The sequence below is a fragment of the Mustelus asterias genome, chromosome 9 (assembly GCF_964213995.1).
Source record: "Mustelus asterias chromosome 9, sMusAst1.hap1.1, whole genome shotgun sequence".
Taxonomy (NCBI): domain Eukaryota; kingdom Metazoa; phylum Chordata; class Chondrichthyes; order Carcharhiniformes; family Triakidae; genus Mustelus; species Mustelus asterias.
The window spans coordinates 86,836,008-86,853,948 of NC_135809.1; the positions used below are offsets into that span (position 1 = coordinate 86,836,008).

General features: G+C 43.9%; 1 protein-coding gene across 2 annotated transcripts in view; it reads right to left on the reverse strand.

Annotated features, from left to right (window-relative positions):
* th (tyrosine hydroxylase) overlaps nucleotides 1-17,941 on the reverse strand; it is a 72,028-nt gene that overhangs the window by 14,323 nt on the left and 39,764 nt on the right. For both annotated transcript variants that reach the window (XM_078221233.1, XM_078221232.1), the window contains exons 5-8: nucleotides 12,035-12,102; nucleotides 11,248-11,298; nucleotides 9,482-9,627; nucleotides 3,713-3,848 (exon numbers count right to left, since the gene is read on the reverse strand). In XM_078221233.1, coding sequence (XP_078077359.1) covers nucleotides 3,713-3,848; nucleotides 9,482-9,627; nucleotides 11,248-11,298; nucleotides 12,035-12,102 — 401 coding nt within the window. The remainder of the gene's footprint in view (nucleotides 1-3,712; nucleotides 3,849-9,481; nucleotides 9,628-11,247; nucleotides 11,299-12,034; nucleotides 12,103-17,941) is intronic.

A 17,941-nucleotide genomic window follows, 5' to 3' on the forward strand; every position in this document is an offset into this window, starting at 1 on the left:
TCCATGCTGTAAACCTCTATGACTCTATGACACACAGAGATCTGGGATCCGTGGCCTGGCCCTCAGCACCTCCGTTTGCGACTGGATCCTGAACTTCCTAACTCACATTTCTTGGACACAAATATCCACTGTGAACAACTAGAAACTAGAGGAAAATATTGACCATGAAGGCGGCTGTTGTTTGAGGGGCTAAAGGTCTGCAGGAGAGCCTGACCCACATAAGTGTGTTTACCACAATTACACAGCTTGTGGAATGAAGAGCTGGAATTATTTTTTAAATTTGTCATGAAAATAAACAACATCCCTTTGCATGTACATTCCAACATGCTCCAAATTCCAAGAGCAAGAATTTAAATGGCTCCCCTGCAATGAAAAGTTGTTGTTATTTCAAAGAACAAAGAACAGTACAGCACAGGAACAGGCCCTTCGGCCCACCAAGCCTGTGCCGATCACGTTATCCTATCTTGACCAACTGCCTGTATCTCTCTATTCCCCACCTGTTCACGTGTTTATCCAGATAAATGTCGCTAACATGTCTGCCTCAACCACTTCACTTGGCAGTGCATTCCAGGCCCCCTCTGTGTAAAAAAACTTCCCCTGCACATCTCTACCGAACCTTTCCCCTCCCCTTACCCTGAATTTGTGCCCTCTTGTAATTGTTATTTCTGCCCTGGGAAAAAGTATCCAACTGTTCACCTTATCTATGCACTCATAATTTTATAAACTTCTATCAGGTCGCCCCTCAGCCTTCGTCTTTCCAGGGAGAACGATCCCAGTTTATTCAATCTCTCCTCGTAGCCAATACTTTCCATACCAGGCAACATCCTGGTAAACCTTTTCTGTACTCCCTCCAAAGCCTCCACATCCTTCTGGCAGTATGGTGACTAGAACTGGACACAGTATTCCAAATATGGCCTAACCAACGTAACATAATTTGAAAACTTTTATACTCGATGCCCCAGCCAATGAAGGCAAGCATGCCATATGCTTTCTTCACCACCTTTTCCACCTGTGCTGCCCTTTTAAGGATCTATGGACCTGCACACCCAGATCTCTCCGTGTCTATGCTCCCGATGGTTCTGCCATTTATTTTATAGCTCCCACCTGAATTGGATCTACGAAAATGCATCACCTTGCATTTGTCCGGATTAAATTCCATCCGTCATTTCTCTGCCCAATTTCCCAGTCTATCTATATCCTGCTGTATTCTCTGACAATCTTCATCACTGTCCGCAACTCCGCCAATCTCAGCATCACCCGCAAACTTGCTAATCAGACCAGCTACGTTTTCTTCCAAGTCATTTATATATATTGCAAACAACAGAGGTCCCAGCACTGATCCCTGTGGAACACCACTAGTTACAGACCTCCATTCAGAAAAACACCCTTCCACACCTACCCTCTGTCTTCTATGCCAAGCCAGTTCTGAATCCACCTCGCTAGTTCACCCTTGATCCCGTGTGATTTAACCTTTTGCACCAGCCTGCCATGAGGGACCTTGTCAAATGCTTTCCTAAAGTCTATGTAGACAACATTCACGGACCTTCCCTCGTCAATCATTTTTGTTGCCTCCTCAAAAAATTCAATCAAATTAGTGAGATGTGAACTCCTTCGTACAAAACCGTGCTATCTGTCACTAATAAGACCATTCAGTTCCAAATGTCTATAGATCCTATCCCTAAGAATCTTCTCCAACAATTTCACTCTCACTGACGTCAAACTCACTGGCCTAATAATTACCCGAGATATCTTTGCTACCCTTCTTAAATAACAAGACAACATTGGCTATCCTCCAATCCTCTGGGACCTCACCTGTGGTCAACGAGGAAACAAAGATTTCTGTTAGAGGCCCAGCAGTTTCCTCTCTTGTCTCCCTCAGTAATCTGGCATAGATGCCATCTGGCCCTGAGGATTTGTCTACCTTAATGCTTTTAAATATACCTAATACCTCCTCCCTCGTAATGATGACTTGCTCTAGAGACACTATCAATCAATGTGTCCCTCTCCTTTGTGAATACTGATGCAAAATATTCATTAAGGATCCCACCCACATCCTGTGGTTCTATGCATAATTTCCCTCCTTTGTCCTTTCTTTAGCTACCCTCTTGTCCCTAATATATGTATAAAATGCCTTGGGATCCTCCTTAATCCTGCCTGCCAAGGACATTTCATGACCCTTTTTTGCCCTCCTAACTCCCTGTTTGAGTTATTTTCTACTTTCCCTGTATTCTTCAAATGCTTCATCTGTTTTTAGTTGCCAAGACAATGTACGTCTGCATTTTTTTTTGACTAGATTCGCAATTTCCCTGGTAATCCACGGTTCCCGAATCCTGCCTTTCCTGTCCTTCCTTTCCGCAGGCACATGCCTGTCCTGCAATTAAAAGACTCCCACATGCCAGATATGGATTTACCCTCAAACAGCCTCTCCCAAACAACAGCCTCCAAATCCTGCCGAATCTGCCTGTCGTTAGCCTTCCCTCAATTTAGTAACTTAATCTTAGGACAACACTTGTCCTTTTCCATGAGTATTCGAAAACTTACGGAATTGTGGCCACTGTTCGCCACATGTTCCCCCACTGCAACTTTGATGACCTGGCTGGACCATACCAGTTCGGAACATTTTTCTCCCACTTTTCTCCCCAACTCTTTGATGATGCTGGATAAAATGTGGGTTCCACAGGTGCCAGTTGTCCTCAGGTGCTTCAATTAAATGGCAGCTCTTGAAAAGTGAGCTTAGACAGTGAGAGCATAATTTTGACTTTAGACAACTGTACAATATTGGCTCATCTTCTGTCAAGCACCTCTGCCAATGTTCAGTTCCATTGACATCAGTCCAATATAACATGTTATTGCTCAAAATCGAGAGTTACCCTGGGTCAGTGATGAAAAACGTCCCAACCAAGGCCCATCTGCATTCGCCCTTCATTCAAAATCCAGTTATTCTGTGAAGGTCCCTGGACATCCAGTAGGACCGGGCTAATTTTTCCACTCCCTATCGTCCATGGGGATTGAAGCTATTTGTAGCTCTCTATCTACTGTGTTTACTTTTCACAGTGGCACAGTGCTTAGCACTACCGCCTCACAGCACCAGGGACCTTGGTTCGATTCCCGGCTTGGGTCACTGTCTGTGTGGAGTTTGCACATTCTCGCCGTGTCTGCATGGGTTTCCTCCGGATGGTCTGGTTTCCTCCCACAGCCCAAAGATGTGCGAATTAGATGGATTGGCCATGCTAAATTGCCCCTTAGTGCCAGGGGGACTAGCTAGGGTAAATGCATGGAGTTAAGGGGGTAGGGCCTGGGTGGGATTGTGGTCGGTGCAGACTCGATGGGCTGAATGGTCTCCTTCTGTACTGTAGGATTCTATGAATCTAAAACTCAGCAATTCGAATGAAAGCTACCAAAATAAACATTTTGCACAAGTATCAACATCAGACGTTTTAAATTGATGATTTTTAAGAGCTGTGCATTACACACAAAGAAACAATCACGGCTCAGTCCATCTTGCCCAACAATGGCACGGATATTCCTAACTAGAAATAAGAACATAAAAGTGCTGTCAGCATCCATAAAGAAAATGAACACGGCTTCTGGCTAAATCATAAGGTGTTGACAGACCCGCTGTGCATTTCCAGCACTTTCTTATTTCATTACAAATTTTCAGTAATTCATTTCCAAAACTTGCTACCTGTGTTTATTTAATCCATCTACTTACGGCTCAGGGGTGTGCATTGGCGAGGAGGCATGTCTTACATACTGTGTACACTGGAAAACTCGAAAAGCGAGGCTTGCCAGGAAGTCCCGGGCCGAAAGTAACCCAGCAACAGGCCACAGCTGAAATCCTGTGTGTTCTGGCACAGACAAACATGGAACAACTGTTACACTAAATCACAATGCATAATAATAAAATTAGCAGCAGTTTTCTCTTTTGTTGCGGAAAAATTGAACTTTTGATTTTTTTCAGTTTGTAAGCAGATAAAATTGATACAGGGAATATAGAGGCCTAGAAATTCGGTGAGATGTGCCCATTTTTCTGGCACTAAATCATTGCCTGAGCCTCCAATATGGCAGGGAAGAAACACACACTCATTGTATGGGCAAAAAAATAGGAGATCAGGAGCCTCAGCTGAAACAAGTGTTATCAAATCTGCATTTGCAAATAAGGGGCCTATGTCTGTTTGAGGCCCAGTCTGCAATATTGGTTTGCTTAAGTGAGCCAGCGAGCCATGGCATCAGCTGCATTCTGGAACAACAGCTCTACATGCAGTCTAACAAGCTTTTGCTGAAGAGGCCATGGTGGGCATCCACTGGAAAGGATTAAAAATTCTTACCATAATGTGGAGCTGGGAGGAGAGCTTCTCACATTCAAACTGTACAGGTTGTTGATGGCCACTGTTTGCCCTGCACCACACTGATCCTCCTGATCACTCCCTCCCAGTTTCCCTCCATCCACCTGCCCACTCACTGCCCCATTTTATTCTGCTTCTTGAAGAACCATTGCCAGCATTGTAACGGTCTATTGGTTGAACCCTCTTTTCCAATGAGCTGCGTGGGGATGTCCATCAGGTGGCACCAATCACCAGTTGAGTGATAATGAGGCCAAGGGAACAATATAAAGTGAGTACTGGGCCTATCCATAGAACCATAGAACCATAGAAAATTACAGCTCAGAAACAGGCCTTTTGGCCCTTCTTGTCTGTGCCAAACCATTTTATGCCGAGTCCCACTGACCTGCACTTGGACCATATCCCTCCACACCCCTCTCATCCATGAACCCGTCCAAGTTTTTCTTAAATGTTAAAAGCATTTACCACTTTATCCGGCAGCTCATTCCACACTCCCACCACTCTCTGCGTGAAGAAGCCCCCCCTAATATTCCCTTTAAACTTTTCTCCTTTCACCCTTAACCCATGCCCTCTGGTTTTTTTCTCCCCTAGCCTCAGCGGAAAAAGCCTGCTTGCATTCACTCTATCTATACCCATCAAAATCTTATACACCTCTATCAAATCTCCCCTCAATCTTCTACGCTCCAGGGAATAAAGTCCCAACCTATTCAATCTCTCTCTGTAACTCAGCTTCTCAAGTCCCGGCAACATCCTTGTGAACCTTCTCTGCACTCTTTCAATCTTATTTACATCCTTCCTGTAACTAGGTGACCAAAACTGTACACAATACTCCAAATTCGGCCTCACCAATGCCTTATATAACCTTACCATAACATTCCAACTTTTATACTCGATACTCCGATTTATAAAGGCCAATGTACCAAAGGCACTCTTTACGACCCTATCCACCTGTGACGTCACTTTTAGGGAACTCTGTATCTGTATTCCCAGATCCCTCTGTTCAACTGCACTCTTCAGAGTTCCCTCCCTAACGGCATTGTGGGTCAACCCACAGAACATGGACTGCAGTGATTCAAGAAGCCCTACCCCCTTAACTCCATGCATTTACCCTAGCTAGTCCCCCTGACACTAAGGGGCAATATAGCATGGCCAATCCACCTAATCGCACATCTTTGGACTGTGGGAGGAAACCAGACCATCCGGAGGAAACCCATGCAGACACGGCGAGAATGTGCAAACTCCACTTCTCAAGGACAACTGGGAATGGGCAATAAATGCTGGCCAGGCAGCGATGTCCATGTCCCAGGAATGAATAAAAAAAATTTCCTGCAGCTCCTCTTTTTGACACAAAGTTTTGTCCACCAACAACTTGAAGACAGCTCTCCTGATGCCTCAGGCACAATTGCTGATCAGCATTGAACTGAACCCCTTTCAGCCAAAGTGTTCACTAGATTAATTCCTGGGTTGAGAGGCTGAGTAAATTGGGCCGATTCTCTAGAGTTTAGGAGATTTAATTGAAAGATTAAAGATTCTGAAGGGGTTTGAAAGGATAGGCATCAAATGCTGTTTCCTCTGACTGGGGAATCAAGAAGAAGGGGGCTCAGCCCCGCGGTAAGGTGTCAATCATTTTGGACTGACTTGAGGAGAAGTTTCTTCACCCAATATTTGGAATTCTCTAATGCAGAGATTGTGGATTCTCCGTTGTTGAGAATATTCAGTGTTACGGGTAATGTATTAGCATGGATAGAGGATTGGTTAACTAACAGAAAGCAAAGTGGGGGGTAAATGAGTCTTTTTCTGGAAATTGTTTCCACTGGCGGGTGAAACTAGAACTAGGGGGCATGACCTCAAAATAAGAGGGAGCAGATTTAGGACTGAGTTGAGGGGGAACTTCTTCACACAAAGGGTTGTGAATCTGTGGAATTCCCTGCCCAGTGAAGCAGTTGAGGCTACCTCATTGAATGTTTTTAAGGCAAGGATAGATACATTTTTGAACAGTAAAGAAATTAAGGGTTATGGTGAGCAGGCGGGTAAGTGGAGCTGAGTCCACGAAAAGATCAGCCTTGATCTTATTGAATGGTGGAGCAGGCTCGAGGGGCCAGATGGCCTACTCCTGCTCCTAGTTCTTATGTTCTTATATTCTTATGTATTCAAGACTGAGATTGATAGATTTTTGATCTCTTAGGGAATCTAAACCAAGGAGGCATGTGCTAGAAAGCTAAGTCAAGTTGGAAGGTCAGCCATGATTGTATTTGATGGGATTGCAGGCTTGAGGAACCGAATGGTTTACTCTTGCTCTTATTTCTTATGTTCCTATGTTATATTCTTAACAAAGGAAAAACCTGGCAGACTTTTGCCTTTCTGAGGCCAGGGTTCATGGTAGCAGCCCTAACGTCACTAAAGCTGAGATCATTTGAAGTGTTGTTATACTGGCATGAGGTTTCTGGCATGCACTGATGAGAAAGCATGGCTTCTGGGAACTTTTAAAAACTTTGTTTTTCTCGATTAGTTTATGAGAAAACTGACAATCCTCTTCTAACTTCTAGCTTCTGGTTTCCAACACCATGCAGCATGTGGGCAGATGTCTGACCCTATGTCCGAGCACGTGTACACAAAAGTCCTTTGTGGTTACCATCAGTGTGACCTGAACCAAGTATAACTCCAGTTTGACAGCTTTGTATCCTACATGGAATTGATTTTTTTCCACATCTGGGACCAGTGAATTATCTGGGCTGGATTTTACAGCCACAAATTGGACCCACCCCTACCTCACTCCCAGCGTTTATACAAAATACAGCGTGATGATATCAGATTGGCAATCCTGTGTCATCCTGCCAGTCTCTGATATTATGGAAGGCGAGCGGGCACTGAAATTGGAAGCTTGCTTGCCATTTTGAACAAAAGGAGTTAATAAGCTATTGAGCCTGTTATTGACTGTAATCTTACATTGTCCCTCCATTTTCAGTAGACACATGGGAAAACATTGGGACTGATTTCCACCAGATATGAGAAGATGGAACAAGTGCTACTGAAAGGAGCAGCAAACGGGACCATTTAAGCAGCAGAGTTTACTGGTGAAGGACCCTTTGGAATTGATTACTCTTTATTTATTCACTGTTTCTAAGCTGCCAGAAGAAACAAGAACAGTGAGAGGGAAGGTGACTGAGAGACAGGATATCCTCGAGAGTGAGGACTTCAGCAGGGGAACCAGAGCTTGCTGTCTCCTTGGGGATTGTACAAAATGGAGGAGGTGGAAAGGAGGAGAAAGAGACAGAGGAAGGCAGCTGTCCAGGGACAGGTGTAGCCTGTGGTCCAGGCAGGTGAGAGACCTGTTGCTGTGCATGGACCAGAACAAGACAAACATTAACAGCTCCAGTATGTGGTAGGAAAAGACACTACACTCTGCAGAGAGACTACAGGCTCTCAGAGGACCAGTGTCTTCACTGGTATGGCTTGGTATGGCTCTTGCTCTGACTAAGACTGCAAGAAACTACAAAGGGTTGTGAACGTAGCCCAATCTATCACGCAAACCAGCCTCACATCCATTAACTCTGTCTACACTTCCCACTGCCTTCGAAAAGCAGCCAGCATAATCAAGGACCGACACACCCTGGACATTGTCTCTTCCACCTTCTCCCATCAGGAAAAACAAGACAAAAGTCTGAGATCACATACCAACCAACTCAAGATCAGCTTCTTCCCTGTTGCCATCAGACTTTTGAATGGGTCTACCTTATATTAAGTTGATCTTTCTCTGCACCCTAGCTATGACTGTAACACTGTAGTCTGAACCCTCTCCTTTCCTTCTCCCCTATGTACTCAATGAATGGTATGCTTTGTCTGTATAGCATGCAAAAAAACAATACATTTCACTGTATACCAATACATATGACAATAATAAATCAAATCAAAATATGTTCCAAGTCATGATACAGGATAATGCCTATAGATTCAAATAGTGAGTTTCAGTTGATGAGTTGAAGCACTAATAAATCAGCCATGAACCTATTGAATGGCGGAGCAGGCTCAAGGGGCCAAATGGCCTACTCCTATTTCTTATGATCATCCCAAATTTCTTCAGTCCAACATTGGCACCCATGTCTTCAACTCTCTATGCTCTAAGTTCCTCAATTCCCTCCTCGAACCTCTTTACCTCTCCATATCCTTTAAGACCCAGCTTAAAATATACTTCTTTGACCAACTATGACCCTGTTGTAATGTCTCCTTTATATGCTGTATCAATTTGCTGTTTGATAACACGCCTGCAAACTGCCTGAGGATGTTTTACTATATGTTAAATGTGAGATATAAATGTAAGTTAAATGTAAGACTGTGTAAATGGCCTCTGCTTGAGTCGGTGGCCACGCTGGACACCACGGCCACCGCGTGTCTCTGGCTGCCGGATTTCCAGTGCCGTCAGCTCCTCGCCAGAAATTGATGCGGAGCTGTATAAATGATGGAAATTAGAATTTCCATGTAATTATTGGGCCCTGGGACTGAAGTCTCCGGGCCTGCTAGTGGATCCCCCACTCCCCAGGAGTGTTTCACTCCAGGGGGGGTTTACAAAAGCTCCACACTTGCGGGGAGTTGGCGGCCCAGCTCCTCTGGAGTGAAGGAGGGCCATGAAGCCCCACCCAAGAGGTCGGAGGTAAGTGCCCCCTGGAGGAGGGTTGGCCTTCTGTGGGGGTCAGGGTTGCAGGTGGGGGTTGGCCTGCCAGGGGGGTTGGGCCTGCCAGGGGGGTTGGGCCGGCCCGGATAGATCTGGGTGGCCAGCAATTGGGCAGTGGGGGGATCGGTGGGGCAGCAATGTGGGGTCACGAGGCTGGCCAGTGATCGAGCTAGCCAGTGATCTGGAGGCAGGCACTGTGGGGGTTACTGCGCATGTGCCAATTTCGCTGCTCATAGATTGGTGCATGCGCAGTGGCCCGCTCAGCGCCATGCTGCTGGCCTCTCCAGCGGAAATTCACACGAGTGCACTCTGCAGTGCACAGAGTGTGGGAGATTCATTTTGAAAATCCCGCTAAAAATATCAGCGGGATTTACTCAGTTTTGATGCAAATTCAACACTTAGAATTTTTTTGGGAGGACCCTACCTTATATCTTTATGACTATATTTCAAAATTTAATCCAGTGCAAACCTTTCAAGAAACTGGAGACATCCTCAAGTTGGGGGATGTTGTCTTTGTTGTAATGGCATTGTTTCTCCAGCAGTCTGAAGGCCTCCACGTGTTCAGCACAAGCATGTGTTGGATACAGAGTCTTCAGGTTCGTATACACTTCTCTCCTGGACAGCAACACGTCAAAAAGATTAACAATGAATGCAGTTAACTCAACAAACATCAGACTTTCCCAAGGTCTTTTGTTATGCTGCTGGTCTAATAAGCTACTCTTTGGTGCTGATCTCTTCCTCCTTACCGAGATACTGATTTAATTAAGATAATGTTAAATATAACAGTATGACTGACGTGGAGATTATGGGACACCAGAGTGTTGTGGCTTCCCTGTTGTGATTTTTACCTTTGATTCTCATATTTAAAAAGCTCAATATTCAAAGGTGACCAATGGTGGCTCACAAGTGTTGGTCTTCAGTCTCATTGGGCCTTTGGATGTCAGTAACTATACACTAGACTTTGCCATTAAATGTATGAGACTTTATAGTAATTAGTAGAACGTAAAGACGTCTACCTTAATTTTACACTGAAGTCAATGAGACACATTCACCACTGCATGGTCTAAGATTAATTGACATAGTACAGGCCTACAATCAGCTTGGAACATTCCTGATCAGGAGTATATTTGACCAGTGGCTCATTGGCAGAGCTGCCTTGCTGTGGTTTTTAATCTGTGACCAAAAACATTTGAAGTACACAGTAAAGTCGCACAAAAAATACAATGAGATAAATGAACAGATATTATGTTTTTGTGATATTGCTTGTTGGATACCCTAGGCAAATCACAAGTCTTTCTTCAAATGGAAGCTTTTATGTCCACCTGTGAGGGCAGACTGGGCATTTATTTAACGTCTGGTCTGAAAGATGACAGCACTGACAGTGCTGCACTCCTTTCATACTGCGCTGGAGTGTCAGCCTGGATTTTGTATTAAAGTCACTGGAATGATACTGGAAATCTCAACCCTCTAACTCAGAGGCAATCGAGAGTGTACTGACTGATCCAAGGCTGACACCACAGTCATATATATGAGCAGTATTGGGCAGAGAATTAGCACAATCTACGACCTGCTGGCTCATGCATAGATATTGCCCATCCCTTAACCCCAAACCAGCCCCTGATTTAACACAAAGTTGGGAATCTCAAGCAAGGAGGATCCAAGGATAGCCTAAGCGGAAATTGGAAAAGCTCCAATAGGAGATGGCATTGAACCTGAAAGACCACCGTTTGAGTTGAAGTCTTCACTCTGCAGCTGAATGTCCGCCAAACTGGAAGTATTTGAATCTGACAAGCCTGCCTGAAGTGGGAGCTCACATCATTCTTCAATGATACAGCTTGATGACAATGTATCAAAGAACAGTTGCAACATGGATAATGACAGAACTGTTTTATCCACTAACAAGTCCTTCTAGGTCTCAAATATGGACAACTTCAGGCGCAGAGGGAGTGAAATCCCTCCTGTAGATAATTTAACCCAAGGTGTGAATGTAAAACAATCACAGGAAGGAGATTAAAGGGGAAATATCACTGACGTTCAAAACAAGCTGAATTGTAGAAGAGGAGAGATGGGATACTGGAGCATTAAGCTTGGTTAGGCTAAATGATCTTTTATTGACCTTGATGGTTCTTCTGAATGTTCCAGTTTCGATTCAGATTTCTTTTTCTTACCAGCAATTTCTTTTTATTGACAGGGAGAATTATTTCTCAGTGGAAAAGAATAAAGAAGTTGACTAACCAAGTTGCAATTTCCTCTGGGTTGTATTCGACTCTAGGGATTGGTTCACCGCTGTGGAGACAAGCAACAGTTAATACTGATGGTTTTACATCACAACAGGAAGCAAAGCAAGTCAATGAAAGAGACTATACAAATTCGAACAATGTGGGAAGTGGAATCACAGACACTTGGGACTGGATTTTCTGGCTCGTCAGCAATGGGTTGCGGGCAGTAGGGGATCCTGTAAAATGCCATGAGTGCTGTGCCCACTGCCTACCTGCCTGCCTTGCTGCAATTTTAGCTGCAGTGGAGAAGGCTGATGCTAGGAATCCACCTTGGCAGCTTTCAGTGGGCGTGCTGGTAGCAGGCAAAAGAGTTGGGGAGGAATGTCTGCTTAACGCTCACTCCTAGGTCATTCTCTAGTCCCAGTTCCCCTCACCCTTGGCCTGTCTACCTTGGCACCCAATCCCCTTTCCCCCTCACTTGGTTCTTTCAGCTTGCCTCAGTGATGCCCCCTTTTACCTTTCAGTGCACCCTCCACATTGGCTCTGGGCCCTGAACTGTGGGCACTGTTGCAGTCCCAGCATTGACCACTGCTCCCAGTGGTGCTGCTGGGACAAGAGAGCTGGCAACCAATGAAATAGCCCAGCTGGGAATGGAAATCCCACCTTTAACCAGTTAATACTCCACCAAGCACTAAATCCCTGTGAACCAAACTGCCAGAGTGGGGGGAGATTCTTTTTTACCAGAAGGACTGGGACACCAATGCTCCATTAGATCCAGCCCTTAGATTGCACAATGAACTTACTGTTTATAATTCATTGCAATTTCTGCAATCTGTTTCCGTCGTTCCCTGTATTTAACATCAGAGTATCCCTGTAATAAATCAGAAAAAACAAAAGTTATATGAATCAATCCAGCAAGGTGACAGAATTTATGTAGATCCTCTCCTCTGTCTGGAATAAAACATCAGTATACATCAGGCCATGTCTGGACATGTCAATAAAGATTGATTGCTATGATTTGTCAATAACTCCATTATCATTATATCATATTAACAGGATGGTAGAAGGTAAGCTACATGGACCAGTTTTTTGTGATTGGGTGACATTATGGGTGATTTCAATGGGGTGAAGTGCCCAACACAGACACTTAAATGACAGGAATGGAGATTGGAGAATATGGTTCTGGTGTTAAAGCTCTACCTCTGATTGCTGTTCTGTCTCATGAGGATCTACCCTGGGAGAGGATCTTTACTGAACCTAATAATTGGAGTCAATATCTGCTTTTTCTCTTGCTGGAATACACAAGGTCTAAGTTTGACAAAATCATGACAAAGCTCTCTGTAGATAGTACGAAAGATGATGAGAGTCAAGCCTAGAAATGAATGTTAGCAATTAGTGGACAAATGATTTACAAGTTGATATGACTTTAATGCATCTAATATTTTAATGCAGTTTTTACCCAGTCATTTTAAATGGGTTAACAGCTTTATGGGAATTTCAGGCAAATATTGTCCACTGTTATACTGTTATATCTGCAGGTATAATAATTAGGTTGCATAAACAACCACTTTGATGTGGGTAATCCAGGACAGTAATAAGTATCCGGGATAATAAATCAAATCAAAACTGTCGGACTGTCCCAGACGACTACACTTGAGGGAAGAGCGTACAAATGAGGCTCCTAATAGATTGCTTAGATCAACTGGAGTGTCAGGTGGACACACTTAAGAGCTTGCATATGGCAGAGAGCATCATAGACAGAAGTTTCAGGGAAATGACCACACCCAAGGTTGAGAAAGATAGATGGGTGACAGTCACAAACAGTAGATAGTCAGTGCAGGAGCCCCCTGAGGCTGTCCCCCTCCCTCTCTCAAACAGATACATCATTTTAGATGCTGTTGAGGAGGACAGCATATCAGAGGATGATGAAAGCAGTAGCCAGGACAGTGGCACCACTGCTGGCTCTGCTGTACAGCAGGGAGGGTCAAAGTGCAGGCATGCAATGGTAGTCGGGGATTCAATAGTAAGGGGCACAGTCAGGCGTTTCTGTGACTGCGATCGAGACTCCAGGATGGTCTGTTGCCTCCCTGATGCCAGGATCAAGGACATCTCTCAATGGGCACAGGGCATTCTGAGGTGGGAGGGTGAACAGCTGTTGTTAGTTGGAACTAACAACATAGGTAGGAAGGAAAATCCGGTCCTGCAAAATGAGTTCAGGGAGTTAGGAAGGCAGCTGAAATGCAGGACCTCCAGGGTTGTATTCTTAGGAATACTCCCTGTGCCACATGGTAGTGAGGCAAGTAACAGGAAGATAGTACAGCTTAATAAGTGGCTTGAGAGTCAGTGCAGGAGGGAGGTTTTCAGATTTTTAGACCACTGGGATCTCTTCCATGGCAGATGGGACCTGTACAAAAAAAATGGGTTACATCTTAACTGGAAAGGCACTAACGTCCTAGCAGGGAGATTTGATTGTGCAGTTTAGGTGGATTTAAACTAATAAGGATCCATAGCAGTCGGTCAGAAAGTACAGAGACTGTGGAGAACTCAGTAAATGGGTCCAGTAAGGCTAAGAGACATAAAATACAGGGAGAGTGTACAAAACATGACAGGACAGGTGGTCTGAGGTGTGGTTGCTTTAATGCAAGGAGTATGGTAGGTAAGGCAGATGAACTTAAAGCTTGGATTACTACATGGAATTATGATGTTGTGGCAATTATGGAGACTTGGATGAAAAAAGGGCAGGACTGGCAGTTTAACAATCCAGGATTTAGATGCTTCAGGTGAGATAGAGAGGGTGACAAAAGAGGTAGGGGTGTTGCTTTACTGATTAGGGAGAATGTCACAGCTATACCTGAGGGACAACTTTGTGGGATCATGCAGTGAAGCCAAATGGGCAGAACTCAGCAACAGGGGCAGTGCAATCACACAGTTGGGGTTGTACTACAACCCCCCAATAGCCAGCGTGAAGTGGAGGAACTGATATGTCAGCAGATTATGGGAAGATGTAAAAACAAGAGGGTTGTTGTGATGGGTGATTTTAACTTCCCCAATATAGACTGGGATGTGGTGGATGGTGAGTGAGGAAAGGAGGATGTTGACATTCTAGGACGTGTTGAGATAAAAAAGCAGGATGTATTGGAGGTTTTGAAAAACATTAAGGCGGACAAGTCCCCAGGGCCAGATAGGGTCTATCCCAGAATACTGAGAGAGGCGAGAGAAGAAATTACTGAGGTCTTGGCCAAAATCTTTATATCCTCTTTAGCCATGGGTGAGGTACCAGAAGATTGGAGATTAGCTGACATTGTTCCTCTGTTTCAGAAGGGTAGAAGAGACAATTTGGGAAATTACAGGCCTGTGAGCCTTATATCAGTGATTGGGAAATTATTGGGGAAGATTCTTAGGGACAGGATCATAGAATCATAGAATCCCTACGGTGCAGAAGGAGGCCATTAGGCCCATCGGGACTGTACTGACCACAATCCCACCCAGGCCCTATTCCCATAACACCACACATTTACCCTGCTAATCCCCCTAACATTCAGGTCAATTTAGCATGGCCAATCAACTTAACCCGCACATCTTTGGACTGTGGGAGTACTATGGATGCATCTGGAAGAGAATAGACTTATTAGTTATAGACAGTATGGTTTTATGAAGGGACGATCGTGTCTTACAAACTTGATTGAGTTCTTTGAGGAGGTGACAAGAAAAATTGACCAGGGCAGGGCAGTGGATGTTATATACATGGACTTTAGTAAAGCCTTTGATAAGGTTCGTCATGGCAGGCTGATTCAGAAAGTGAAGTCATATGGGATCCGAGGTGAGCTGGTAAGATGGATACAAAACTGGCTCTGGGCATAGAAAGCAGAGAGTAGCAGTGGAAGGGTACTTTTCTAACTGGAGGTCTGTGACAAGTGGTGTTCCACAAGGATCAGTCCTGGCCTCTGTTGTTTGTAATATATATAAATGATTTGGAGGAAAATGTAGGTGGTCTGATTACTAAATTTGTAAATGATACAAAAATTGGGGGAGTAGCGGACAGTGAGGAGGATTGTCAAAGGATACAGCAGGATATAAATCGGCTAGAGACCTGGGCAGAAAGATGGCAGATGGAATTTAACCCGGACAAATGTGAGGTGATGTGATTTGGAAGGCCTACTGCAGAAGGAAAATATACAGTAAATGATAGAGCCTTTAGAAATATTAGCATACAGAGGGATCTAGGCATACAGATCTGCAGTTCCCTGAAGGTGGCAACTCAGGTGGACAAGGTGGTCAAGAAGGCGTATTGCATGCTAGCCTTCATCAGTCGGGGTGTTGACGGTAGGAATTGGAAAATCATGTTGCAGCTGTATAAGACTTTGGTTAGGCCACATTTGGAGTATTGTGTACAATTCTGATCACCACATTACCAGAAGAATGTTGATGCACTGGAAAGGGTGCAGAAGAGATTTACTCGGATGTTGCATGGTTTGGAGGATATGGATTATGAAGAAATGTTAAACAAACTTGGATTGTTTTCATTGGAGCGTCGGAGGATGAGGGGGGACCTGATAGAGGTTTACAATATTATGACAGGCTTGGATAGAGTGGATACTCTTTTTCCAAGGTTCAAAGGGTCAATTACTCAGGGGCGTAGGTTGAAAGTGAGAGGAGGAAAGTTTTAAAGAGATGTAAGGGGCAAGTTTTTCCCACTGAGGGTGGTAAATGCCTGGAACGCGCTGCCGGAGAAGGTGGTGGAAGCAGATTCTATAACAAAGTTCAAGAGACAATGGATAGATACATGAATAGGCAGGGAATAGAGGGATATGGATCACATAGTAGGTTAGAGGCATCTGTTTCGGCACAGACTTGATGGGCCAAAGGGCCTGTTCCTGTGCTGTACTGTTCTTTTTTCTTTGTTCTAACACACTGGAGAAAATCATTAAACAAGATGATAACATTTTGCTGCATGAAAAGTGGCAATTTGATGGATTTTTTTCATGAGTCACACAGTCTAATTCCACTGTACTCTTCACTCCCCATAACCATTCCTTTTTATTCAAACAACCATCGGATTGCTATAGTTTAAACAAGGGGAATTGAGAATGCTTTGCAGTGTAGAGAACAACACCTTCTTACCACTGGCTGTAGAAATATTGTCCTCTAACTCTTTTATTTTTCTCATTAACTCAGGTCTAATGATTTGTTACTGTCTTGCCAGCCAGCAGCAAGTCAAGTTCATCTTCTTTACACTGGTGCAGAATAACTTAACCTCCTCTGAACTGTGACGCCTCATCTCTTCACCCTGTCATTGCTTTTGCATCCTTCCTACAATGAGGTGGTCAAATTGTACACAAATCTAAATTCAGGCCAACTGTGATCTTTCAACAGTCAAACACTTCCCTTTTGCTTTCTAGACATCCAGATACAAAACCAATTTGCCTTTTATATTTCAGTTTTACCGACTGTGCTGTTAACTTGAATGGTTTTTACATTTGCACACCAAATGTTCCTCCTCATCAAATCTTTTTGTATGTTATCAAATTAGGTGTGTTTTCCTCATCTATTTTAAAATGTATGACTACATTCTTCTATACTTAGTTGCGTCCAAAGTCTATTTAACTCCTGCGATCTTTCTGAACCCTCAAGACAATTTGCGATATCCCCTCAAACCGGTGTCATTAGCAAGTTTCAGTGTTGCCTCCTCAGTTCCTAAGGTCAGCTCAGTTGTGCGCAGAGTAAATCAGAGGGACCCCACACAATTGATGTCTGTAGCACATAATTCATCTCATCTCTCCACTTCTTTTACCCTCCTATCCATGTGGCGATATTGCCTTTCAATTCCATGTTCCACTCTATTACTCATTAGTCTCTTTGGTGACACCATATCGAATGCTATTTGAAAATCTGCACACACATACGCACCCACTGCATTTCCTGAATCTTGAGGATGTGAGGATGTGCTATTTTCTGGGATGTTCTCCTTGCTCAGGCCCTTTTAAAAATCATCCTTTTTAGAGCCTGGTTTACATTTTAGGATTATCTGTGCACCTCAGACAGCACTAGAAAGCCAGACTGTCCAGTCCAAACCACAAGCAAATGCGCCCACTTACAACATACGTGGAGAGAAAGGCTTTGGCTGCAGCTAAAATAAACTGAGTACATAGAAACAGATGTAAAGTACATGATGTGCTTCGATAGAATGTTGAGTCTGGGTAGAGTCCCATAAACGTTCTGAGCTCTGCGGGGCCGAAGCTGAGAATTTATAGGATTTTAGACTCTGTTTTGTACTTCAGTGAAAACAAATAATAAAAAAGTTACGCTGATCTTTTTGGCAGGCTCCATCTTTCAGGATAGACAATTGGGACGAGGCAGTGACCTAAACACGATGAGCAACTTGAATGATGGTGGATCACAAAATCTACTATCCTAAAGGGGGAACTGGGTTAAATAGTGACTCAATATTAAAAGGTGGCTTATTTAAGCTGCGAGTGGTATTTGTAATGCAATGAATCATGTAGTTATTTTAAAAATCTTCAAAATGTTAGATGTTCTGCTTTACTTTCATTGAATATGTGCATGCGTGTGTGCGTGTGTGTGTGTGTCCGTATGTGTATGTATCAGGAATTGCTTGATCTCAGATACAGGTGGTAGCAGCAGGTAATACAGGAGATGATCAATTACAGCCTACTTGCCAAAACTCCTCTGGCCGATAAAAAGGAGCTTAA